The sequence below is a fragment of the Phyllobates terribilis genome, unplaced genomic scaffold (genome assembly GCF_046119375.1).
Source record: "Phyllobates terribilis strain yellow unplaced genomic scaffold, ASM4611937v1 Scaffold_120__1_contigs__length_5212024, whole genome shotgun sequence".
NCBI lineage: Eukaryota > Metazoa > Chordata > Amphibia > Anura > Dendrobatidae > Phyllobates > Phyllobates terribilis.
The window spans coordinates 1,078,772-1,106,739 of NW_027362880.1; the positions used below are offsets into that span (position 1 = coordinate 1,078,772).

The window sequence follows — 27,968 nt, forward strand, 5'->3', positions numbered from 1 at the left end:
GTACATGCACATTGTACATGCGTTTTTCCTGCCAGGGACATGCGGATGTGAAGCGTTCTTCACATGTATTTCCACATGTGGGTTGTCAAGCACTTTCCAAGCGATTTTAGCATCACTTGGAAAGTACTTGACAACTTGGTCACACTATATAAATCCATGCAAATGGCATGGATTTATATAGTGTGACTGAAAGAATGGTAAAAAATAAATATCATACTTACCTTCCGATGGCCCCTGGAGTCTTTATTCAATGCGTCTCGGCTTGCCGGCAGCTCGCGGTACACTGAAGGACCTGCCGACATCAGCGTTGCGTGACCCATCACATGACTAAATGACGTCAGCGCAGGTCCTTAAGTCTACCGCGATCTGCCGGCAAGCCAAGACAAGCACACCGGAGGCCATAAGAAGGTAAATATAATATTTATTTTTTATTTTATTCTTTTTTTCACAGTTTCTATGGTACCCAGGTCCAGAGGATAGTCTCCTCCTCTCCAGACCCGGGTACCATCCGCACATTGAAACGCATGGAATGCGCATCTACAGATCCAGGGATGCATATTCCATGCGTTCCAATGCAAGTCAATGGTGGCGAAAATGCAGCGCTTCCGCAAAATAATTGGCAGTGCTTCATTTTTTTCCGCAATGATAATCCGCAGCGGAAATTTCCGCAGCATGTGCACAGCATTGGGGAGCATGGCAGGCCTTCTACCAAGCGTTTTTTAAGCGTTTCTGCAGCGGAATTGCCGCTGCAGAAACTCTTAAAAAATGCATTGTGGGCACACAGCCTTACAAGACTCTTGTACATAGTGACACACTGAAAACAATTTTTGAGATAGCTTCAAAAACCCCTAATAGTTTTGCAATTGTCAAAGTTCCTGCCCATAAAAATTCTGATGATGAATTATCTGTTGGAAATGCAACCGCAGATACGTTAGCCAAAAAAGGCAGCCCTGACAGGAGAAGTGTTTGAGCCTAAACCTCTTGAGGTTTCAGCAGTTCAAAGAACAGACACGCATATCCCTTCTTTTGCGGAAGAACAAGAAAAAGATACAACTCTTGTTGCTTCCCGGGTTTTGTGTCATGACTTAAATGGGGACTTGCGTCCTGTTGTACCAAAACATCTACAGGATGAGTTCACGAGATATAATCATGACAGCTTGGGTCATTTGGGCTAACAGAGATTGTTAGGCATTCTCAAAGAGAGATTTTACTGGGAAAAGATGGAAGAGACTGTACGCAATATTGTTCAATCATGCTTCATTTGTGCCCAAATTAATCCAAGACCAAAATGACAGAAACCGCCACTACTGAGAACCGCACCTGCAGATGGTCCTTGGTCTACGTTACAAATAGACTACATTGGTCCATTACCATCAGGTAAAAATGGTCTCAGGTATGCATTGATTGTAGTAGATGTTTTTTCTAAATGGGTTGAATTTTTACCTGTCAGGAAAGATGGTGCTTTGTCTACAGCTAGAGCATTAGTTAATCACGTCTTTTGTACTTGGGGGATCCCCAGAATAATTATCTCCGATCGAGGAAGTCACTTCACAGGAAAAATCATGCGAGCAGTTTGTACTATTCTAGGGGTACAATAGTTTCATGTACCTTACCATCGACAGTCTGCTGGTATTGTGGAAAGGATGAATAGGATAATAAAATCCAGAATTGCCAAAATGTTATTGGACAAAGGTAATACTTGGGTGGATGCAGTACCTTTTGTACTGTTGAGTGTTGGAGGAACAACTTTCTCCACAACTCAGTTTACTCCTTTTGAACTAATGACAGGAAGAAAAATGCCATTGTTTTTCCCACATGAACCATTTTTGTCCACACCTCAAAAAGATGCTGTTCCAAGGTCCAAATGGTGGCAATTGTTGCAGGAAAACTTGAAAACCATTCTTCTACATCCTGCATCAAGAATGCAGAGGATGAAGCCACCATATGAATCCAAATTCAAAAAAGGGGCTCTAGTCATGATTAAAACTTTCAGGAAGAGTGAACCTTGGGAAAGTAACTGGGAAGGTCCCTTTAAAATAATCGATACCATGGGACGAGTTAAGATCCTAGTGCAACCAGCATCCAACGTGGTTAAAACTACCCGCAGACAACAAAAATTGTGGGTACATGTTGATCAATGCAAATTTTATATTGCAAAATAACGATATTGCATTTCTTTTAGGAAGAAATGGATTCCAAAAAGAGCTGGAATGCAGAATACCATGTCCTTGATGGAAGGGATTCAACACCAATCCTTCAAGAAAAGAAAGTTTCTCAGGAAAGCTACTATCTGATGGGAACCACATTTCTGCTACTTTGTACTATTTTAATTGTGGTCTACGCAGAAGACATTTTATATCATGGAACAAATACTAGTGAAGTGGATGGACATATCAAAGGAACTTTACACTCAAGGAAACCAAAAGGATCAAGTATACAAAATCTAATAGAGGAAGACATACCAGATGATTTAGTAGATATTACTGGAAACATTTGCATGGGTTATGGTGTAAAATGCTGCATTGAGCTACACTTCATACACAACACTGCCATAATATTACATGCTGCCATAGGACCTAAGAGTAAGTTTACACAGTTACAAGGAGATTATATACATAATAATAAGACAGGCACATGGGAATGTAATCCTACAGATGTGTTATACTGGAATATAGAGATAAGAGGTGAAGAGAAAGCTGTGTGGTCGAGTGATATTACTAATGATATGCTCGCAAAAGGGACAGTTAGAACATATGAAACCGAGATTGTGTTAAAGACACAACGTTTTGGGAAAATTTTTGATCCTTCATTACTTTCTATTACAGAAGGAGATGAAGATTGGGTAAAAACATGGAACTTCCAGAGAACCAGTACAAGTACAGGTATCTGTAGTTTTTACAGTAACAAGTACTATCGCTCCAGAAGTAAGGGTCGCACCACAAGCAGTACATAGTCAAGAAAATATGTCTCCTCTTGAATTGAAATGCAACACAAGGTTAGAGTTACGTCCCGAGTGTTTGTTAACATGGACCAGAAACCAATTATTTTTGGGAAGTTTTTCAAATGGTCCAACAAATGTTATACCCAGAAGTCAATATGGGAATGTGAGATGGTTGGATAAGAATTTTTTTTTTTCTCTAGATAATCCATCTCTTAAAGATTCTGGACTTTATCAATTTGTGTTTTAACTAAAAATAATTACAAACAATGTAAAGATGTAAATGTTTGGTCAGCAGTAGGTAATGTATGTACACAGACAAGGTTTCAACCATCAACTCCTTTCCAAATCAATCAATTCCAATCTAAACCTCTATTAAGGGATGGAGTGTTGATGACTATGGTCTGGACTTTTAGCATGTCTAGTTGGAAAATATCATCCAGATATCCCCAGTGTCAATCACATCTCATCAACATGGAAATGGGAATACAACAATGTTTTGGGAGAAGAACTTCAACACAGGTTAGAAGTAAGAGGGGGATATTAGAAGGTATTTTGGGGGAATTAGGAACAGTGGGAAGTTAAATTAACACTATGGACATTCATACACTTAAATCAGATTTGGAAAATATTGGGTATATCGGAGGTAAAGGGGTAAAAATTCAGAAAAGTTTGAATCAACTCCTTGAAAAGATGGTTTTGAACACTGCTGCTGTGCTGGGATCTTCAGTGTCACATCTACAAGATGCTACTTTAGCTCTAATAGAAAGTGAACAGGAATCCCAAGTGGCCGGAGCATGTCTAGAAATTCAGATTGAATATTCCACCAATCTGAAAATGATTGCACAGGCATTGCAAAGTGGAATTACACCTTTAGGAATAATGAGAATTTTTCATACAGAATATAATTTTGCAATAAATCACACAGATTTGTGGGTAAATAAGTGGTTAGGATGTGAACAGAACATTTGTATAGTAACATCGCTAATCCCAATATCGGGAAGAGAAGAACCCATGGTTCCTATTACTGGGAATTCCTGTTAGTAATACATAATTGCTGTATTATCTATTACAGGACACAGATTTTGCATTTGATGGTACAAACACTGAACAATTAGAAATTTCTTCATGCTTACATTTTGTTTCTAAGGTAATGTGTCTACCTGGACAGGATAAAGTCATTTATAACTCATGTTTCCATAATCATACCTCATGTCATGCCAGAGTTGAGAATGTGCACACGATACATGACTTGGTGACTCCAATAAACTCAAACAAAATTTGTTTCCAAGTTATGTCCAAAAAATAAGTTGTTTCTGCATTCTTCTCATCTTGTGTACATGCTGAAAATCTGACAATAGGTTTATATTGTATGGGGGGAAATGTGAAAACTATCTACAAGAAGGAAGAAAGTATTAATATTACATCAATAGGGACAAGAAATCTGAAAATCCTTCCAATACAGTTCAATTTGTCTCAAATATATAATTTCCCTTGGGATATGTGGACAAATGAGATAAAGAAAGACAAAGGTTTGTTAACAAAACAACTAAAAGAAGCTGAAATTGTATTCAGACATGAACAAGGTAACTTAAATTATGTTGAACATGAATGGACAAGTATGTCAGGCTCATCTTGGTGGAGAAATCTAGGAAGATCGGTAACTAGTTGGTCACAGTCTTCAGAAAAAATGCCAGCAGAAAATGTATTAACAAACCCAATCATAATCATATTTATTTTGGTCTTGCTGTGTATTTTTTATCAGATTTTTATTATGTGTAAAATTAAGAAAATATACAAAAAAAGATAAAGACAGAAATTAATGATATTTTAAGAGAAAATGTTAAAATAAAAAAATATAACTTTTTGATTTTAATTTTTAATTTAGAAGTTTTTGGGAACTCAGATGACATTCAATACAGATGTTGATACAAGGTTTTCAGAATAAAGAATGAATGTGATACGAATGGTGAGAGAATGAGTTTAGGATTGATTATGATAATTTTTAAATCATAATCGGGGGGACTGTAAAATATTAATTTCTTATGATAGAAAATATATATACATAAGCTTTAACATGCTTAGGCTCTAACCATGCTTAGATTCAAATACAGAGAAAGAATGTGCAGTTATTCTGGGACCTTGGTAGAAACCTGTTCTGTACGTCAAACCTATAGGACTCTTGTCTATATGGGTTATTTGGGGATAACTAATGATCCTTAAAGGTCACTAACCATATGTTTAAAATATACCAACAAGAGGTGATGTGCACGTAGCTAAAATGCATATGTCACAAGTTACTAGTTTTGTTCTAATATGGTAGAAGCTACTAATATACCAGCAAGTCGCCATATTGGGTTATGAAACTGTAAAAATATTCTCCAATGTATGTCTATGAGGCAAGATGGTATATAAGCAGAGCCAGAAATGAATGGGGGAGATCACTCATTCCTCGAGTATCTCCAACACGGATCATGCTTCTATTCTAGATACGTAAGAACCTATAATTGTTTCCTTTCTCTCTTCTAACCTAATACTTCTTTTTTTGTGCTATGAAATATTTTTCTTCATTTTTGTAATAACTTTTGAATGAACATTAAATAAGCTTTTGTTTTATCCACACAATTCAAGATTGTTTTCCTCTCTATTCTCACCGTACCCTTACCTAAAGTAAGGAAGTGTTAGTTTTTCTAACACCAACCAACAACCTTTTCACACTGCTCTGGCTTCAAGAGTGGTATTACGCGACCCATAGCAATTGGGACAGGAAGGTAGTTTGACATGATGTGGGTGCCTGTTGTGCTCCCTCAGCAGGCACAGTTTCATGTTGCCCACGGCCTCGGCGTGCATGTCCACTTCCCCCTCCCTTGTTACGCACCTTGCCCATTTTAAATTGAGTTTAATATTTGTCATGTTGCCAAAAATGTCTGTATTATTACCACAGTAATATAGGATCATTAGGCAATGACCTGGGACTCAGAGATGCTTCGAGGGGTCTTCCCCATGCTGTTCCCATGTCTTTTCAGCACTGCATGGATGTGTCTGATCATGTCTCACACACCACATGGCCAGATAAGGTTGTAAAATGTTAAAATGTCATTTACCGGTGAATGTATTTTTCACAGTTGAAAGCAATGCAAAAGTGCAAAAACGCATCAAAAACGAGACCCCTGTACAGGAGTATTAGGGCTCCAGCGACATCACATCTATTATACAGAGGATAGCGCTATCTCCATAGCTCTGTACACAAGGACATAGAGATCAGACAAGGTCCTCATATTCAGGCAGCTTCTATTTCACTCCAACCCTCTTTATAAGAACAAGATCAGAGTCTCATTATACCGAGCAGAGAAGCTCCAGGGACAAAGACCCCGTCTGGTCCTAACACGCTGGGGGCCCGGAGTATCCAGCCACGGGGCCCGGATTCTCTCATTTGTGGCCCCAGCGTTTCTTGTAGAATAAATCCCTTTCTCATCCAGTCCTGTAGTAATGACTTTGTTATCAGGTTTTGTAGGAGGGTTCGTCTGACTCCATCTTATGTTATCAATATCTGTGCGAGAAACAGGAGACGTCCGAGCGCAGTTTGACAGAGTGTCCAGAGTCAGTTCTTCTACAGTCTGATAAAGAGCCGCGGTGTCTCTGACCGAACCTGGGAGTATACAGCGTACACACGGCTCCGTAGACACACGGCTCTGCTCAGTACACCTCGTACACGCATGGCTCCGCTCCGTACGCCTCGTACACGCGCGGCTCCGCTCCGTACGCCTCGTACACGCGCGGCTCCGCTCCGTACGCCTCGTACACGCGCGGCTCTGCTCCGTACGCCTCGTACACGCGTGGCTCGGCTCGGTACGCCTCGTACACGCGCGGCTCCACTAGGTACGCCTCGTACACGTGCGGCTCCGCTACGTACGCCTCGTACACGCGCGGCTCCACTACGTACGCCTCGTACACGCGCGCCTCCGCACCGTACGCCTAGTACACGCGCGCCTCCGCACCGTACGCCTAGTACACGCGCGCCTCTGCACCGTACGCCTAGTACACGCGCGCCTCCGCTCCGTACGCCTCGTACACGCGCGCCTCCGCTCCGTACGCCTCGTACACGCGCGCCTCCGCTCCGTACGCCTCGTACACGCGCGCCTCCGCTCCGTACGCCTCGAACACGCGCGCCTCCGCTCCGTACGCCTCGTACACGCGCGCCTCCGCTCCGTACGCCTCGTACACGCGCGGCTCCGCTCCGTACACCTCGTACACGCGCGGCTCCTCTCCGTACACCTCGTACACACGCGCGGCTCCGCTCCGTACACCTCGTACACACACGCGGCTCCGCTCCGTACACCTCGTACACACACGCGGCTCCGCTCCGTACACCTCGTACACACACGCGGCTCCGCTCCGTACACCTCGTACACACACGCGGCTCCGCTCCGTACACCTCGTACACACGCGGCTCCACTCCGTACACCTCGTACACACGCGGCTCCGCTCCGTACACCTCGTACACACGCGGCTCCGCTCCGTACACCTCGTACACACGCGGCTCCGCTCCGTACACCTCGTACACACACGGCTCCGTACACCTCGTACACACGCGGCTCCGCTCCATACACCTCGTACACACGCGGCTCCGCTCCGTACACCTCTTACACGCGCGGCTCCGCTCCGTACACCTCGTACACACGCGGCTCCGCACACCGCGTACACACGGCTCCGCTCCGTACACCTCGTATACACGCGGCTCCGCTCCATACACCTCGTACACACGCGGCTCCGCTCCGTACACCTTTTACACGCGCGGCTCCGCCTCGTACACCTCGTACACACGCGGCTCCGCTCCGTACACCTCGTACACGCGTGGCTCCGCTCCGTACACCTCGTACACACGCGGCTCCGCACACCTCGTACACACGGCTCCGCTCCGTACACCTCGTACACGCGTGGCTCCGCTCCGTACACCTCGTACACACGCGGCTCCGCACACCTCGTACACACGGCTCTGCTCCGTACACCTCGTACACATGCGGCTCCGCTCCGTACACCTCGTACACGCGCGGCTCCGCTCCGTACACCTCCTACACACGCGGCTCTGCTCCGTACACCTCGTACACACGCGCTCTGCTACATCCACACTGTAAACCCCTCCTGACCCCACACATAAACTTCAGCTCATCCAGCACCATGACAACCAGCACAGCAGAGTCCTGCATCCACTGAGGCCCCTGATCATGTGACCCCTGACTCCTCCCCTCCTGTGACCTCATCACAGGTCCTGTGCGCACAGAGCAGCCATATATGTGGTGGCGGCTCTGCAGGTGGAGGTATGTGGAGACCCCCATTACTGGGCGCAGGGGGCATTAACCCCTTCAGCACGGAGACTCTTTTGGGGTCTTGTGTTGCCCCTTTATAAGAATCATAAGGTTTTTGTTCTGTTTCCTGTAATAGATACATACAACCCAACTATGGAGACAGGAAGGGAGGAAACGTATTGTTCTCATAGTACAGGACCCCTTTACTGGCCCCACAGTGTAATGCCCCCATTATGCCCCTTATACAGGATGTATGATGCCCCCCACAGTGTAATGCCCCCATTATGCCCCTTATGCAGTATGTATGATGCCCCCACACAGTGTAATGCCCCCATTATGCCCCTTATGCAGTATGTATGATCCCCCACACAGTGTAATGCCCCCATTATGCCCCTTATGCAGGATGTATGATCCCCCACACAGTGTAATGCCCCCATTATGCCCCTTATGCAGGATGTATGATCCCCCACACAGTGTAATGCCCCCATTATGCCCCTTATGCAGGATGTATGATGCCCCCACACAGTGTAATGCCCCCATTATGCCCCTTATGCAGGATGTATGATGCCCCCCCACAGTGTAATGCCCCCATTATGCCCCTTATGCAGGATGTATGATCCCCCACACAGTGTAATGCCCCCATTATGCCGCTTATGCAGTATGTATGATGTCCCCACGCGGTGTAATGCCCCCATTATGCCCCTTATGCAGTATAGTAGATGAAATTCATAGGAACAATAGCAGGGAACAATATATCAATCACAATAATACAATAATAAACTCCTACCATTTATTAGGACTAAATATCACGGCCAATCGCCATAAACATAAACAAAAACCGAAGAAAGACGATGTAGAGGCCGTATTGTAAAACTACAATATTCTTTATTAGTATCTGTAAAGATGTGCGGTTGTAGATTTTAATAATCACCTAGGCAGGTTATCGATGCAATTAGTTTTATTCATTCCGGCCACTGTGAACAGCAATTCCAGATAAATGTCCAACAGGCAATTCTCTTAGTCCTCGAGTTTCCAACCTGGGATCAGTAGTTCCACTGCCCCGTACCAGGTGATACCCACTGTCCCCCAACTTTTGGTTGGCCCACAGCTTTTTGTATCTCCCGCAGGTATATCGGCAGTCACAGCATATGCTCCTTCGGATGATGGATATTACGACCGCAGCCGGTGATACCACCCAGCTCTCAGTCCGACTAGCAATGAATCTTCTTTCTCTATCTTCCCTGCTGGCGTCTTTGTGCATAGCCATTTGCACTGTGCTCTGTTCACTTCCATAGTAACATAGTAACATAGTTTGTAAAGCCGAATAAAGACTTGCGCCCATCAAGTTCGACCTGTTAGTTCTGTAATTGCTAAAGTTGATCCAGAGGAGGGCAAAAACCTCAAGTGATTTAGCCAATCTTCACCTGAGGAAAAATTCCCTCCCGACTCTGAAACCAGCAGTCAGAATAAATCCCTGTATCAACCTACTATTTTATTTTATTTTTAAGTATACGCTGAAATCTGCCTGGTATCTAGAAATGCATCCAGTCCCCGCTTGAACTGGTGTAGTGAATCTGACATTACCGTCTCCTCACTCGGTGAACTCCATATTCTCACTGCTCTTACCGTAAAGAACCTGTAACGGGTCTGGGAGGCGGAACCTCTGAGCTACTATACAAGGGGGCGGTCCTTGTAAGGGAGCGGGTGGCGACCAGGGAAGACGGACAGGCAGTCACAGCAGGTGACCGGGACAGTCTCTGGGTGAACGGGCTGGAGGTCACGGCAAGTGACCGGGGTAGTCTCTGGATGAACGGGCAGGAGGTCACGGCAAGTGACCGGGGCAGTCTCTGGATGAACGGGCAGGAGGTCACGGCAAGTGACCGGGGCAGTCTCTGGGTAAAGGGTAGGTATGACCTGTGATGGCTGAGCCTCCAGGTAGGCTAGCAGGCAGATGGTAGATGTGTGCTCCCAGGTGAGCAAGCGAGAGTCTCTGGATAAACGGGTGGTCACAGCATGTGACGGCGGAGCCTCCAGGTAGGCCAACAGACAGGCAGCAGATGAGCGCTCCCAGGTGAGCGGGCAGGAGTCTCTGGAATGGCAGGTGGTCACAGCACGTGACGGCGGAGCCTCCAGGTAGGCCAACAGACAGGCAGCAGATGAGCGCTCCCAGGTGAGCGGGCAGGAGTCTCTGGAATGGCAGGTGGTCACAGCACGTAACGGCGGAGCCTCCAGGTAGGCTAGCAGGCAGGTAGCAGATGTGCGCTCCCAGGTGAGCGGGCAGGAGTCTCTGGAATGGCAGGTGGTCACAGCACGTGACGGCGGAGCCTCCAGGTAGGCTAGCAGGCAGGTAGCAGATGTGCGCTCCCAGGTGAGCGGGCAAGTTGGTCCATAGACAGACTGACAGGAGTAGGAAGGCAGACCGTCGGACCTCAGGCTAGCAAGCAGGTAGGAGGAATGTCAGGCAGGAAACAGACAGCAAACTGGCAGGTTTCTGGCAGGTAACTGGCAACGGGACCTGAGGGCTGAAGCAGAGTAGTGAACAGTGCAACAACATTGCTCGGGCACCTCCATTTTGGAGGAGGTGCCTTGTATATGGTGAAGTCCTCCGGCCATTGGCCAGGGACTCCTGAGGACGGCGCGCGCGGCCCCTTTAAGAGGGAGGAAGCGCGCGCGCGTGCGCCCTAAGCACAATGGCCGGGAAGGAGCGCGCGCTGCCAGCAGAGCGGGAGGAGGACGCCGGGCTCGGAGCAGAGGGGTGAGGGGAGCAGCGTCCCTGCCTAGCAGAGGGCAGGGACGCTGGCGCTACAGTACCCCCCCCCTTTAGGCCCCCCCTTTTTTAGGCCAGAGAGAAATTTATCAAGGATAAGAGGGGCATGGATGTTCTCCCGGGGCTCCCACGTTCTCTCTTCAGGACCAAACCCCTTCCAATCTACTAGAAAAAAGGTCTTCCCTCTTACCCTTTTGGTGGCCAGAATGTTCTCTACCTCAAATTCGTTTTCAGCGGAAACCGGAGCAAGAGGCGTACCTGTAGACTTGGAAAAAGAGTTAAGTACCACAGGTTTGAGGAGAGATACATGGAAGGAGTTAGGGATCCGCAAGTTGGCCGGGAGTTTCAATTTATAGGCCACCGGGTTGATCTGACTGATGACCTCCAGAGGACCGATGAACCGAGGCCCTAACTTATAGGAAGGAATCTTGAGCCGGACATACTTGGACGAGAGCCAGACCTTATCCCCTGGACGGAATTGAGGAGGATCCAGACGTTTTTTGTCAGCATGTCTTTTCATGCGCTCGGATGACAGAAGGAGTGCGGACCGGGTACTCTCCCATATGGAGGAAAATTTGTTAACAAGAGATTCCGCAGCCGGATTGTCCACCGAGGTGGAGACGGGAAATGGGATCCGAGGATGCTGACCGAAGACAACAAAAAACGGGGATTTGGAGGAAGATTCGCTCTCGTGATTGTTGTAAGAAAATTCGGCCCATGGCAGGAGATCCACCCAGTCTGAATGGTGGGCATTAACGAAGTGCCGGAGGTAATTGGTCAGGTTCTGATTGATCCGCTCCACTTGACCATTAGACTGTGGGTGGTAAGCGGAGGAGAAGTCCAGGGTGACGTCTAGCAGTTTACAAGTGGCTCTCCAGAAGCGTGAGGTGAACTGTACCCCACGATCCGACACTATGTGGAGGGGCAGTCCATGAAGACGGAAGATGTGGCGGATAAAGTCTTTAGCCAGCTCGGGTGCAGACGGGAGGCCTGGCAGGGGAACGAAATGAGCCATCTTGGAAAAGCGGTCAGCGACCACCCAAATGACCGTACAACCGGCAGAGACGGGGAGATCAGTTATAAAGTCCATTGCTATATGCTGCCAGGGGGCAGCAGGTACTGGGAGCGGAAGGAGGCGACCGGCTGGCAGATGTCTCGGAACCTTGTTGCGGGCGCAGGACACACAGGCAGAAACAAAGTCTATTACGTCCTTGTGCAGGGTAGGCCACCAGTAGTGCCGAGTAATAAGTTGGAGGGTCTTTTTCTGACCGGCGTGGCCAGCTAGTTTAGACGAGTGACCCCAGTGTAGGATCTTCTCCCAATCAGGTACTGATACGAACGTCTTACCGCGAGGGAGACGATTTAGATTCACGGGAGCCACCTGCATTACTCTGGCGGGATCGATGATGTGTTTCGGTTCTTCCTCGAGATCAGACACCAGAAAGGATCGGGACAAGGCGTCCGCCTTGATGTTTTTGTCAGCCGGGCGAAAATGAAGAATAAAATCAAAGCGAGCAAAAAACAAGGACCACCGAGCTTGGCGCGGGTTAAGTCTCTGGGCATGCTGGAGGTAAGCCAAGTTCTTGTGGTCAGTGTAAATTATTACCGGGTGAAGAGCCCCTTCGAGCAGGTAACGCCACTCCTCCAATGCCAGCTTGATGTCCAATAACTCTCGATCTCCTATGGAATAGTTGCGCTCAGAAGAGGAGAAGAGTTTGGAGAAGAAGCCACAAGTTACCATTCTCCCGGAAGATGATTTTTGGGTAAGTACCGCTCCTGCTGCAGAGGAGGAGGCGTCAACCTCCAGGAAGAACTGCTTGTTGCCATCTGGGCGATGCAGCACCGGGGCGGAAGAGAAGGCCTGTTTTAAGGAAAGAAAGGCCTCCTCTGCTTCGGGCGGCCACTCTCTGGGATTAGTGCCCTTATGGGTGAGTTCGGAAATTGGGGCAGTCCGGGAAGAGAAGTGCGGTATGAAGAGGCGGTAGTAGTTGGCGAAGCCCAGGAACCGCTGAATGGCCTTCAACCCCTCCGGTCGGGGCCATTTCTCGATGGCAGACAGTTTCTCTGGATCCATTCGTAGGCCGGTCTGAGAAATAATGTAGCCCAAAAACGGAAGCGAGGTCTGCTCAAAGAGGCACTTCTCATATTTAGCGAAGAGGTGATTCTGCCTGAGCCTGAGCAGGACCTGACGAACGTCTCTCCGGTGAGTCTGGAGATCCGGAGAGAAGACCAAGATGTCGTCCAGGTACACCACTACGCAGGAGTAGAGAAGGTCCCGGAAGATGTCATTGACCAACTCTTGAAAGACGGCAGGAGCGTTACAGAGACCAAAGGGCATTACCAGATATTCATAGTGGCCGTCCCGGGTGTTGAATGCAGTCTTCCATTCATCCCCTTGACGGATACGGACCAGGTTGTACGCCCCACGGAGGTCCAGTTTGGTGAAGATTCTAGCCCCTCTCAGACGATCAAATAATTCTGGAATGAGCGGAAGGGGGTACTTATTCTTCACCGTGATCTGGTTAAGGCCTCTATAGTCTATACAGGGACGGAGAGAGCCGTCCTTCTTTTTTACGAAAAAGAAGCCCGCTCCCGCCGGGGAGGTAGATTTCCGGATGAATCCCCTGGCCAAATTCTCCTCAATATATTCGGACATCGACCGGGTCTCAGCAGCGGACAATGGGTAAATACGCCCACGGGGAGGCGTAGTACCGGGTAACAGGTCGATAGGACAGTCGTATGGTCTATGAGGGGGTAATGTCGCTGCCTCCTTTTTATTAAAGACATCAGCAAATGACCAATAGGGAATCGGAAGTCCAGGTAGATTAGTTTGGGTAGGAGAAGGACGGGCGGGATGAACAGGAACCAAACAAGTCTTATGACAGTCCTGTCCCCAGCGAAGGACTTCTCCGGTCTGCCAGTCAAGCACGGGTGCATGTCTCTGGAGCCAAGGTAGGCCTAGCAAGAGGGCGTGAGAGAGTCCAGGCAGAACGTGAAAAGAGATGCTCTCAGAATGCAGCATTCCCACCTGCAGAGTTATGGATTCGGTGATGAGTTGGATGGGACGTGGTAAGAGGCCCCCATCCACAGCAGCGACAGATAATGCTATAGCCAGAGGTTTGGTGGGAATGCGGTATTTTTCTACCAGGGCCTGTGAAATAAGATTCCCGGCCGCTCCAGAGTCAAGTTGGGCTAGTTCGAAATAACGATTCTCCCCGCAGATAATTGAGACTGACAGCAGCAGAGATGGAGAGGATTTATTCTTGTCTAGGTCGACCTCTCTGAGCGAACCTAGACACAGGCGTTTCCCGACCTCTCCGGGCAGGTACGGATCCGGTGCTCCTTACTGCCACAGTAGAAGCAGCTCCCCTCGGCACGGCGTAAGTCCAGACGGGTTTTGACCATCTTGGTCTGGTCGACCTGCATAGGCTCAGGAGAGTGTACCTGGGGAGAAACGGAGGGAGTGACGGGTTTCTGAAAAGTAGGAGCTAGACGTGGAAACCTCCTCTCACGGGTGACTTCTTTGGCACGCTCCTGGAACCGTAGGTCAATCCGGGTGGCAAGAGTTATTAGGTCATCGAGAGTGGTAGGAATGTCTCGACCGGCGAGTTCATCTTTAATACGGCCGGACAGACCCTCCCAGAAGACAGATACCAGAGCGTCGTTATCCCAGGCCAGCTCCGAGGCAAGGGTACAGAACCGTATGGCATATTGGCCCACGGTGAGACTTCCCTGACGGAGGCGTAGCAGAGATGATGCAGATGAGGTCTTCCGTCCGGGTTCGTCGAAGACTTTCCGGAAAGCCGTGAGAAAGGCAGGCAAGTCGGACACCAGGGGGTCTCCTCTCTCCCATAGGGATTTAGCCAGGCCAGGGCCTCCCCGGTGAGATGGGACATGATGAAGGCAATTTTGGCCCGGTCGGAGTTAAACTGGTGGGACAGGAGTTCAAAGTGCAGGGTGCACTGATTTATAAAGCCCCGAGCCTGAGCGGAGTCGCCTCCGAAGCGAGGAGTTGCAGAAAGCCGGGGTCCGGGGTAGGATACCATAGTATTGGTGGGCAGCGGAGCTGCCGGATTGCGAGTCATGGCACTGGCGGTGGTTGCTGGTGGAGCAGTCAGAGTGTCCAGGCGAGAATTGACATTCCGCAGGTGACCCAGGATGGACTCCTGTTGGGACCTCTGACGGGACAGTTCATGACACAGGTCCGAGAGTGAGGGAGCTTGGGTGCCACCGGGTTCCCTGGCCCGAGCAAACTGTAACGGGTCTGGGAGGCGGAACCTCTGAGCTACTATACAAGGGGGCGGTCCTTGTAAGGGAGCGGGTGGCGACCAGGGAAGACGGGCAGGCAGTCACAGCAGGTGACCGGGACAGTCTCTGGGTGAACGGGCTGGAGGTCACTGCAAGTGACCGGGGTAGTCTCTGGATGAACGGGCAGGAGGTCACGGCAAGTGACCGGGGCAGTCTCTGGATGAACGGGCAGGAGGTCACGGCAAGTGACCGGGGCAGTCTCTCTGCGTAAAGGGTAGGTACGACCTGTGATGGCTGAGCCTCCAGGTAGGCTAGCAGGCAGATGGTAGATGTGTGCTCCCAGGTGAGCAAGCGAGAGTCTCTGGATAAACGGGTGGTCACAGCATGTGACGGCGGAGCCTCCAGGTAGGCCAACAGACAGGCAGCAGATGAGCGCTCCCAGGTGAGCGGGCAGGAGTCTCTGGAATGGCAGGTGGTCACAGCACGTGACGGCGGAGCCTCCAGGTAGGCCAACAGACAGGCAGCAGATGAGCGCTCCCAGGTGAGTGGGCAGGAGTCTCTGGAATGGCAGGTGGTCACAGCACGTAACGGCGGAGCCTCCAGGTAGGCTAGCAGGCAGGTAGCAGATGTGCGCTCCCAGGTGAGCGGGCAGGAGTCTCTGGAATGGCAGGTGGTCACAGCACGTGACGGCAGAGCCTCCAGGTAGGCTAGCAGGCAGGCAGCAGATGTGCGCTCCCAGGTGAGCGGGCAAGCTGGTCTATAGACAGACTGACAGGAGTAGGAAGGCAGACCGTCGGACCTCAGGCTAGCAAGCAGGTAGGAGGAATGTCAGGCAGGAAACAGACAGCAAACTGGCAGGTAACTGGCAACGGGACCTGAGGGCTGAAGCAGAGTAGTGAGCAGTGCAACAACATTGCTCGGGCACCTCCATTTTGGAGGAGGTGCCTTATATATGGTGAAGTCCTCCGGCCATTGGCCGGGGACTCCTTAGGACGGCGCGCGCGGCCCCTTTAAGAGGGAGGGAGCGCGCGCGCGCCCTAAGCACAGTGGCCAGGAAGGAGCGCGCGCTGCCAGCAGAGCGGGAGGAGAGGACGCCGGGCTCGGAGCAGAGGGGTGAGGGGAACAGCGTCCCTGCCTAGCAGAGGGCAGGGACGCCGGCGCTACAGAACCCCTTCCTATGCTGGTGCTGAAACCTTTTCTCTTCCAGTCTTAGTGAATGCCCTCTTGTTACCGTAATATCCCTCCTTTTGAACAAATCCTGGGCAAGATCTCTATACTGTCCCCTAACATATTTGTACACATTTATTATGTCCCCCCTCAACCTTCTCTTTTCCAGGCTGAATAGTCCTAGTTTTGCCAACCTCTCTGGGTATTGCAGTCCCTCCATTCCCTTTATTAATTTTGTTGCCCTCCTTTGTACCTTTTCAAGCTCATTTATATCCTTTCTATATATTGGGGCCCATAACTGAGCACAGTATTCCAAGTGGGGTCTGACCAGTGCTTTGTACAGTGGAAGAACAATGTTCTCATCCTTTGCAGCTATACCTCTTCTGATACATCCCATTACCCTGTTTGCCCTTACAGCAGCGGCCTGACTTTGGGCACTCCAATTTAGTTTGCTATCAATCAAGATGCCCAAGTCCTTCTCCATCTCTGAATTCCCCAATGATTTCCCATTCAGTGAGTACTGGTGACTTCCATTTTTCCTTCCCATATGTATGACCTTACATTTCTCCTCGTTAAACCTCATTTGCCATTTAATGCTCCACCTACCCAGCTTATCCAAATCCCTCTGTAGGTCTGCACTGTCCTCTTTTGTATTAATTGTTTTACATAACTTTGTGTCATCTGCAAATATTGATATTTTACTATTTATCCCGTTGACTATGTCGTTAATAAAGATATTAAATAACATTGGGCCTAGTACAGACCCCTGTGGTACCCCACTAGTGACGCTTACCCAATCTGAGTTTATTCCATTTATAACCACCCTCTGCCTTCTATCCTTTAGCCAGTTAGCTACCCACTTGCAGACATTTTCCCCCAGCCCCATCATTCTCATTTTGTATACCAACCTATTATGTGGCACGCTATCGAACGCTTTTGAGAAGTCGAGATACACGACATCCACTGGTTCCCCCTGATCTAATCGAGAGCTAACCTCCTCGTAGAAGTCAATCAGGTTTGTTTGGCAGGAGCGATTCCTCATGAATCCATGTTGGTTCGGGATTAAAAGATTATTAGCATCAAGATGCTCCGTAATTGCCTCTTTAATGAAGCTTTCAAAAATTTTGCCCACAACGGACGTCAGACTCACCGGGCGATAGTTTCCGGCGTCACTTTTCGCTCCCTTTTTGAATATTGGCACTACATTCGCCTGTCGCCAATCAAGTGGTACAGACCCAGTCTCAACAGAGTCCTTAAATATAAGATATAACGGTCTGTCTATCACATTACTTAGTTCCCTTAGTACCCGTGGGTGTATGCCATCAGGTCCTGGTGATTTGTTTATTTTAATGTTACTGAGGAGTTTCTGTACCTCAACTTGGGTTAGATTAGTCATACTTAGTGGAGGATTAAGCTTGTCACTTCTCATTTCTCCTGTTAGTTCTATTTCCTTTGTGAAAGTTGTCGAAAAAAAATTATTTAATAGATTAGCTTTATCCTCATCTTTCTCTATGATTTTGCCTTCTTCACTTTTTATCGGTCCAATATTATCCGATTTAATCCTTTTACTATTTATATACGTAAAGAACAGTTTGGGATTTGATCTACTTTCCCTAGCAATACGTTTCTCTGTTTCCTCCTTCGCTATTTTTATTTGTTTTTTACAGGTTCTCGTTTTTTCCTTGTAACACATTAGTGCCTCCTTACTGTTTTCCTGTTTTAATCTCTTGAATGCCTCTTTTTTGCTATTTAACGCCCCTTTTGCGTTCTTGTTCAACCATATTGGTTTCCTCTTATTTCTGGCCCTTTTATTCCCATACGGTATATACCTCTCGCACTGAGTATTCAGAATTCTTTTGAAGGTTTCCCATTTACTATTCGTATTCCTTTGATTAAGTACTTTGTCCCAGTCAATAAGTTGAATGTTTTCTATCAGCTGATCAAACTTCGCCCTCCTAAAGTTTAATGTTTTTGTTGTTCCCTTATTGATAACCCTACTGAAGGGCATTTTGAAGTCGATAATATTATGATCGCTATTACCTAGGTGCCCCCCTATCTGTACCTCAGTTATTCTATCAGGCCTATTAGTCAATATTAAGTCCAACACGGCCTTCTCTCTCGTTGGCTCCTGCACTAGTTGGGAGAGATAATTATCCTTAATATTTGTCAAGAACCTTTTTCCTTTCTGAGATCTACAGGTTTCTGTTTCCCAGTCAATATCCGGGTAGTTGAAATCCCCCATTACAATCACTTCATTATGTTTTGCTACTTTGTCTATTTGTCCTAATAGCAGATTCTCATTCTCCTCTGTTATATTTGGTGGCTTATAGCAGACCCCCAGTAATATTTTATTATTATTTTTTGCCCCCTCTATCTCTACCCACATGGACTCGACCCCCTCTTCTCCCTCTCCTATATCTTCCCTTAGTCTGGGTTTTAGACATGACTTTACATATAAGCAGACTCCTCCGCCTTTCCCCTGTTTCCGGTCCCTTCTAAATAAACTATAATCTAATAAATTTACCGCCCAGTCGTAGCTATCGTCTAGCCAAGTCTCTGTTATGCCTACGATGTCATACCTCTCCTCCGATATAAGCGCCCGCAGCTCATCCGCCTTATTGGTCAGGCTTCTTGCGTTGGTCAGCATGCAAGATAAAACTTTGGGGTTATTTAGCATCCTATTCTTCTCTAACGATCTAACTGTACTATCCCCACCCCCCTCTCCACCCTCATTATATTCACTTCTCCCCTTCCCCCTTGCTTGCCTCACATCCCACCTATTTCCTTGGTTTCCCCCCCCCCGTCTCTAGTTTAAAAACTCCTCCAACCTATTAGCCATCTTCTTCCCCAGCACTGCTGCACCCTCCCCATTGAGGTGCAGCCCGTCCCTACGGTAGAGCCTGTAGCCGACCGCGAAGTCAACCCAGTTCTCCATGAACCCAAACCCTTCTGCCTTACACCAACTCTTTAGCCACTTATTCACCTCCCTAACTTCCCGTTGGCGCTCCTGTGTGGCTCGCGGGATTGGTAGTATTTCTGAGAAAACTACCTTGGAGGTCCTTGCCCTAAGCTTCCTACCTAGGTCCCTGAAATCATTTTTAAGGACCCTCCATCTACCACTCACTTCTTCGCCAGCCCCACCCAGTAACCTGTCAACCCGATCCGCGATGTGCCGGACTCGAGCGCCAGGGAGGCAGCACACCGTTCGGCGATTCCGGTCTTTGTGACAGATTGCCCTGTCTGTCCCCCTAATAATAGAGTCACCCACTACCAGAACCTGTCTTGCCTGCCCTACACTTCCCCCCTCCCCCTCATTACTGGAGCATACACTCCCCCGGCGGTCAGAGGATCTGTCGTGCTCCAATAATGCCGGTTCTGAACCAGCCTTCCTATACTTCTTCCCTCTATCCCTCCTAACTGTTATCCAGCTCCCTGCCTGTTCAGCCTGCACTTCCCCTCTATGCTCCACCCCCAGTATTGACCCATTGAGTGTCTGCTCGGTGAGCAGCAAACTCCGTTCCATGTTGTCGATGCTCCTCAGTATCGCTATCTGAGCACTTAGATCCAGAATTTGGGCTTCCAAGTGCACGATATGCTCACATCTCTCGCAGCAGTATGGATCCTCGAGCGGTTGCTCACGGAATGCATACATTGCGCAAGATGTACACTGCACGGCTCCGGCCAACATGTACGTCATTCTAAATATGGGGATACAGTCAGTATATATATACAAGTACAAAACACAATTATTTATATATAGGTGTATGGACGGGGATCAATTAGAGATGTGCAAGTGTATCAATTAGATATCGGCGGGGGATCAGTTAAGTATGGACGGGGGATCAATTAAGTATCAAGTATGGACGGGGGAATCAGCTAAGTAGGTCAGGTGGATTAATTAAGTAAAAAGTAAAGTAAAGAAAAATGAAATACAGTCAGCAATTCAGTCCTAAGTCCTCCCTTCCAAACTCCCTGAATACAAAGTCACTGAAAAACAAGTCACACACTTACTTTCGTTCGCACTTACGCTCCGGACACACGCAGCTCGTTCACACTCGCAAACTAAGAGATTTAGAGAGTTTTTTTTTTTTTTTTTTTTTCCTTTTCCAGCAATGCACCCTTCACCTCAATGCACTTCCAAAAAAAAAAAAAAAATTGATTATTGATACTAATAAAGATTATTGTAGTTTTACAATACGGCCTCTAGATCATCTTTCTTCGGTTTTTTGTTTGCCCTTATGCAGTATATATGATGCCCCCACACAGTGTAATGTTCCCACAGTACCGCCATCCCCCCCACACACAGTATAATATATTCCAGTGTCAGTAAATGAGACGAGAATTAGCTTTATGGAAAATGAGTCTATGAGAAACGTATTCAGCTACAGACTCCAAGGAAGAAACTGCTTGTTGTCTGTGGCCTAAAATATATAGGTTTTATTAGTAGAAGTCAATGAAAATAACTGAATGTTGTAAAATAATAAAAATACCATTGCTGTTAGGGTCCCCGCCAATCTCTGTATTTCCTGGTCAGCCCCAACGAACTTGTGATTATTACAGCCAATCAGCTGCTGACGCAGTGAGTAACACAGCCAGTGATTGGGAGCATGGAGGAGATGTCTGAGTCAGCAATTCAACTTATGTTCCAGTCCATACAAGACTAGAGAATACAACACCTACACCTTCTATCTCCTGATATATTTCCCCTTATTGTCTCCAGTAATTGTATTATTACACAGGATTTTTATGATGTTACATCGGCTCATCTTCTTCTCATTCGGGTCTCTACAATATCAGATGCTGTCGGTGAAGATCTTCTATATAAGAGAATTTTTCAGAATTACCCATCAAAGATGGATATGGACAGAGACAAGATGGCTGAGAGGTTATTACACCTCACCCTAGAGATCCTCTTCCGGCTTACTGGAGAGGTGAGAGATTCTGATGACGTCACATTACATCATTCTTATCTATGGGAATAACAGATGGACAGGACTGGAGAGGTGAGGACTCTGGAAATGTCTGGAGGGAGATTTATTAATGTGTCTCTCCATAACCAGGATTACACAGTAGTGAAGAAGACCTCTAGTGAGTGCCGTCAGGACCCTGTGTCTGAGGGATGGGGAAGACCTCTGTGCCCAATCACGAGGCCTCCACCTCACCCCCTGATACATGAGGACATCGATGACCAGAAGATCCTAGAACTCATCTACAAGATGATTGAGCTGCTGACTGGAGAGGTGACACTGCTGGGACATTATACAGTAACGCTATGAAGTGATTGGGGGGGATGACGATATCATTGTATGTGTCAGGTTCCTATAAGGTGTCAGGATGTCGCTGTCTATTTCTCCATGGAGGAGTGGGAGTATTTAGAAGGACACAAAGATCTGTACAAGGACGTCATGATGGAGGTTCCCCAGCCCCTCACATCACCAGGTAATAGACAGGACTAAATACACACGGCCTATAATTATCTGTATGTAAAGAATGAATTCAGTCCCTGTATGTGTTTCCTCCAGATCTATCCAGTAAGAGGACAACACCAGAGAGATGTCCCCGTCCTCTTCTTCCACAAGACTGTAAACAAGAAGACCCCAATGTTCCTCAGGATCATCAGGTAGATGGAGTGAAGGTGTCATGAGATCTCCCCTGTGATTTGTAGATGGATGTGAAGGTCTTGTGCTCAGTCTTGTTTTATCCACCAGTATTATGTGTTTTATACTTGTGTAATGAGAACGGTGGAGATGGCAGGATTAGAGCTGATCATAGATGTGACCTCTCCATCTGTCTGTGACTTTTACAATATTTGTTTCAGGGTGAATATCTGACCCATATTGATACTACAGAGACATATGTGAAGGGTGATGAGCGGTGTAAAGAGGAGATTCCTACATATGACTATCCAGGTGAGTAGTAACCACTAAATGCTGATAAGTCACAGATTCTTCTCAGTCACCGGCTGTGGCTGCTTTATGGGTGATGTAGACCGGCCGTATCACAATCGTGTGATCACCATTTCCCTCTAGACCACAACATATTTTAACACCCAAAACTGTCCAAATGACTTTGGGCATTAAAAGCCCTTTTCTATAGAACTTACAACCTGGAGGATCCACGTACCCACTGTGATTAGGAGACGTTGACCCTTGCCTGCCCAGATCTGTAAACTACAAAGCCAAATGTCAGCGTATTGTGATCGACTCACTCAGCTTCTTAAAGAGGCAGACACAGGAACAGTTTCTATTTAAAGTTCGGCTGTTACCTCCAGGCCCACCCCACAAATACTCTAAAGGCTGCGAATTTTATCCTATGACCTCCTCCCTCTCTACAGGTGTTCAATCATTCTATCACTAAAGATGGCTGATTTACCCCCTCGTGTGCTGAAATCTTTTTCCTATGTTTAATTACTGGAGCTAACAATCTCAGTGCTACACATCTCTCCTCCAGTACTTTACCAGTGACTTTGTCACATTATGTAGAATGTGCTGAGAAGTTCGAAAATCACTTGAAGAAAAATATTATAATGGACCTCTTAGGGAAAGCGGAGGGTAATGATGCTGTTGGCTTCCTAGAACCCTGATAACTTATTGGATGAATCTACCTTCTCTCCCTTCTGTGCTGCTGAATGTGCTCATATGGTCCCTACATGACCACGTCCCGTCTTTCTGGCCAAACTTCACTTTTATGATCGACAACATTAAATGTGCAGTGAGGACCAAGTGTGAATTTCTGTACAATAACAGCAGAGTTTCCCTTTATCCTGACTTTTCAATTTCTTTTAAAACCAACTAACTTCAAACAGGATTGTGATAAACTATACAGAAAACATTACACCTGTGCCATGATATATCTCTAAGCTGTGCGTGGCTGATGGCTGTAATATACATTTATTCACGCCTGCAGGAGATGTGTTGGCTCGAGCCCTGGTTTCATGGATTCACTCCACGTCATAAATTCCATTATGTTTTCAATCCTAAGGAATTCAGATTACTGCACAATCTCTCCTGAAATGGGGGCACTAATACTTTCTCTACTCTCCTTGTCAGGACTCAGTAGCTCCAATGGTCCACCATAAATGAGTGCAACTCCAGTTTAGTGTTGGAGCTCCCCCCTCATACATATATTGTTGTTGGGGATGTAACATTTTTTTATTCTATGTCTATTTGTTTACAGATTTTCATTTTGTATGATTTGTGGTGGGATCGGTCGGCCTCACTTATGTTACTCAGTAACTCCTTGGTCTCTTTAAAAAGAGGTCTCCATTGCCTTTTCCAAATGCCAGATATTCAAATTTAAGACACCTCAGCTCTGCACTATTATAAAAAGTTCTCTTTAAATGTCTAATATTTCTTCTTGAAGCTCATCTGACAGAAAATATTGGATTTTACGATAATTTAGAGTTTGTGGCTGTTGGTAATCTGTTTACTCCAGGGAGGTTTCTCCACTAGTTACTCTTCTCATTTTTTTTTACTGATTAAGGCTAGGTGCCCACGATGCAGAAATGCTCCGGGTTTTTTCCTGAGCATTTCTGCATCTCCCTGGCAGAAAAAATGCATGCGGATTGTACATGCGTTTTTCCTGCCAGTGACAAGCGGATGTGAAGCGTTCTTCACATGCATTTCCGCATGCGGGTTGACAAGCGTTTTCCAAGCGATTTTAGCATCACTTGGAAAGTGCTTGACAACTTGGTCACACTATATAAATCCATGCAAACGACCCCAAAGAATGTCAAAAAATAGAAAAATAAATCTATACTTACCATCTGATGGCCCCTGGAGTCTTGCTTCATTCTGTCCTGGCATGCCGGCAGCTTGCGGTACACTACACTGAAGGACCTGCCAGCAAGCGAAGACAAGGAGACCGGGGGCCGTCAGAAGGTAAGTATAATATTTATTTTTTATTTTATTCTTTTTTTCACAGGTTCTATGGTACCCGGGTGTGGAGGAGAGTCTTCTCTCCTCCACACCCGGGTACCATCCGCACATTGAAACGCTTGGATTCCGCATGTACAGATGCAGTGATGCGGATTCCATGTTTTCCAATGCAAGTCAATGGCGGCGAAAACGAAGCGCTTCCGCAAAATAATTGGTAGTGCTGCGTTTTTTTCCGCAATGATAACCCGCAGCGGAAATTTCCGCAGCTTGTGCACAGCACATGCGGATTATCATTGGGCAACATGGCAGGTCTTCTACCATGCGTTTTTTAAGCGTTTCTGCAGCGTTTTTGCCACTGCAGAAAAAACGCATCGTGGGCACAGAGCCTAAGACTGTTCAGCCTAATCTTTTCAGTAGAAAATGTGATGTGTTATTGTCTATAGTCACAGTTTTCCCCATCAACCTTTAACTTCTTTAACCCATCTACATGAATCTGGACTTACACAGAGACACCTAGGCTTGGGCCTTGGTGTGACCTGTTGTTCTGTGGAGTGAGATATGAAGAATAGTCAGGTAGCCGGGTCAGAACAAGGAGGGCAGAGAAAATACAAAATCAGAAGACAAAAGAGTAGTCAGTAGTGATGCTCGGTTATTTGTTACTCGAGCAATTTTCAGGCGGTTCCCTCCCCAACCCCCCCCCCCCATATCCTCCGTAGGGCTGGAGGGAGTCTAAAAATTGTTCAGATCTATGAAAAAAGTGCTGAAATGGCATGGAAACAGCATGGGGAAGACCCCTGGAATCATCTCTGAATCCCAGGTCGCTGCTGTGAACAATGTTACCAGAGTAGTATGCCACTTTTACGGGCTGACAATAAAAAATACAAAAGCGAAGATAAAATGGATTTTCCTGGAAACAACAATTTTTAAGAAAAATTCTTTCCAGGATAATGACTTCTATATAATGCAAAATAAATAACAGAAAAAATATTCCTCCACACCTTGGGCTATGTTCACACTTAGTGTTTTTGCACGTTCACATTGCCTTCAACGGTGGAAAATGCATTCACCGGTAAATGTAATTTTAACATTTTACTACCTTATCTGGCCATGTGGTGTGTAAGACATGATCAGATACATCTGTTTCATTTATGAAAGAGAGACTCTGTAAGTCCCATTTTTTTTTCAGGCCTCACTATTTATAAAGCGCCATCAGGCGGCCCTTACTATTGTTTGAGTACCCTGCGGCGGCCACTAAAGCTAGACGGCCAAGCTCCGCAAGTAAGCGCTTCCGGCCGACGGAAGCCACTGGCACCAATAGCAGCTGATTGGCGGGGTTGCCGGGTGCGGGATTATGTGGTCCAGACTCAAGACTACTGAGACTGGACCGTGTGGAAGACAGGGTGGTGCTGGAAACTGACTGGAAGCATTGTCTGCTATCAACTCAACAACCTTTTCACACTGGTCTGGCTTCAAGAGTGTTGTTCTGCAACCCCCTACAAAGTGGGACAGGACGCTAGGTCGACATGATGTGGATGTTTGTTGTGCTACTGCAGCAGGCACAGTTTCACCTTGCCCACAGCCTTAGCCTCTGCGTGCACCATCAGCATCACATCCACTTCCCCGTCCCTTACTACGCGCCTTGCTCATTTTAAATGCAGTATAATATTTGGCAACTTCAACAAAATTTCACGATTATTAACGCAGTAAAAATCTGACCACTTCAGATGAGCAAGTTTTACTGCAATAGCAATATGCTATTGGTTAGCGGCCAAGTCAGGATGTATGTTTTCAACACACAACTGGCACATTTTAAATGGAGTATAATATTTTGCAGATTCCAAAAAATTTCAGGATCATTACGCAGTAAAATCTGACCACCACAGATGGACTTTTTCTATGCTTGCACTACATAGCAATGCTAGTCAAATCAACTAAGTGTGGCTGTATACTGTTAACAAACAAATGGAGCAGTAAAAATAGTGTAGTATATTGCTTTTCACAAAAATTAGCAGGATTAAGAGCAAAAAGGAATATTATTATCCCTGAGAACTAGGGCTATTGATATGAGTTACAGCACCAGAAAGAACATGCAATGAAGCCTAACCTGTAGTGCACTATCTTTCCACAAACTCTGCCTAACCTGCTAACAGCAGTATTAATATACATCAGAATGAGCCATTACAAGGGCTGTTGGTTCAGATGAAATAAATACAACTGGTGTGGAATTCCTGTCTAAAAGCTAGAATTCTCTGCATCGCTCAGCCGCAGCTCTCCCTACTCTGCCTATTTCCGGGGTAGACTGTGATGAGGGCAGGGTCCCTGGTCTTATATAGACCTGATGATGCTATGTGGCCAGCCATTCACTATAATGTCACTACCAACATGGCTACGGCATTACAGTGACTGGCAGGCAATCCCTACATGTTAATTGGCTGCCTAAAAAGTGCCAAACATGACTGAACCAGAGGAGAACAAGGCTTTATCAGGCAGCTTCTGGCAATATGCTCCGAGCTTTAGTAGTGTGACTTCAGCTAGATTGCACACACTCATACTGCCAGACTGGATGGTACTACAGTTCCCGGGCACCCTAATCTTAATGGCTGGACAGAGCCTGCACCGCCCAGAGCTTCTGGTTCCGACATCTCCATCACCAGCGCAACCCGCAGAATGAATGAGGCAGTTCCTGGTGACAGAAGCAGACATCGCAGGAGAAGATCCCAGAGGAGACGGGATACACCATTTGCAGAAGCCCTAATATGACAAAATGGCAGAAAACCAGAACATTAGAAATCCCCATAAAGTGACTCCATTTTGGAAATTATAACCCTCAATGAATTAATCTATAGGACTAGTGACTCCACAGACACTTTCCGGAAATTAGCACGCACTGAATTTTGGAGAGTGAAAATTGCACATTGGCCATTTTATTACCCAACACATAGTGCCCATATTGTGCTCCAGGAGGCACACACGATAAATTTACTGGGTTCTTCTCACTATAGTAATGCCAAATTCATGGATGCTAAATGTGGTTTCGGCGCACTGCAAGGGTCAGAAGCAAGGGGGGCATTTGTTTTTGGGAGAGCGGATATTGCTGGATTGGTTTATGGAAGCCATGTTTCTTTTTAAGAGCCTTTGAGCCACTAATAATGTGGAAACCTCTGTTTTTCCACTGACAGATAATGGACCTGAGTGGGGACTTGTTTTTTTGCAGGATGAGTAGAAGTTTTTATTGGTATTATTTTCGCCTACATAACATTGTTTGGTGGCTTTTTATTCCATATTTGAGAGGCAGAATGAACAAACAGTTGAACACCACGCTCCACTGGTTCATGCTATGAGGTTTTCTATTAGACTGTGAACTGTCATTGTCTTGGTGAATAATAAAATTTTTCTACGTAACTTTCCATTGTTACCGACAGTTTAAGTAGAAATGTTCAAAAATATTACATTCAGGGATATTTTATTCAAACATAATAATTGTTTTTTTCTTGGCAGATGACTGTACCAGGAGATCAGAGGGACAGCTGATATCTTCAATTTTTAAATCCGATGATCTTGAGATCCCACAGGATACAATTGAAGTGAATGCCATTACTCCAGATATACCATCAACCCTTCACAGCAAAGATCTGTCATCTGATCCTTTGAAACAGATCCTGTCT

At 46.6% G+C, this 27,968-nt stretch overlaps 2 protein-coding genes across 2 annotated transcripts in view; both read left to right on the forward strand.

The window, feature by feature from the left end:
* Positions 1 to 27,968, forward strand: part of LOC141201648 (uncharacterized) — a 46,574-nt gene that overhangs the window by 16,259 nt on the left and 2,347 nt on the right. The window lies entirely within an intron of this gene.
* LOC141201608 (uncharacterized) lies at positions 21,034 to 27,967 on the forward strand. Its single transcript, XM_073663610.1, has 6 exons — positions 21,034 to 21,050; positions 21,147 to 21,357; positions 21,487 to 21,666; positions 21,742 to 21,865; positions 21,949 to 22,046; positions 27,802 to 27,967. Exons 1-6 carry the CDS (start codon positions 21,034 to 21,036, stop codon positions 27,832 to 27,834), a joined length of 663 nt encoding a protein of 220 aa, XP_073519711.1. The 3' UTR covers positions 27,835 to 27,967.

Excerpts from the sequence above, each read along its gene's own strand:
- LOC141201608 (XM_073663610.1), top strand. Across the intron at positions 21,358-21,486 it reads TCTTCCGGCTTACTGGAGAG|GATTACACAGTAGTGAAGAA; the intron begins GTGAGAGATTCT and ends CTCCATAACCAG. Across the intron at positions 21,866-21,948 it reads CCAGCCCCTCACATCACCAG|ATCTATCCAGTAAGAGGACA; the intron begins GTAATAGACAGG and ends TGTTTCCTCCAG.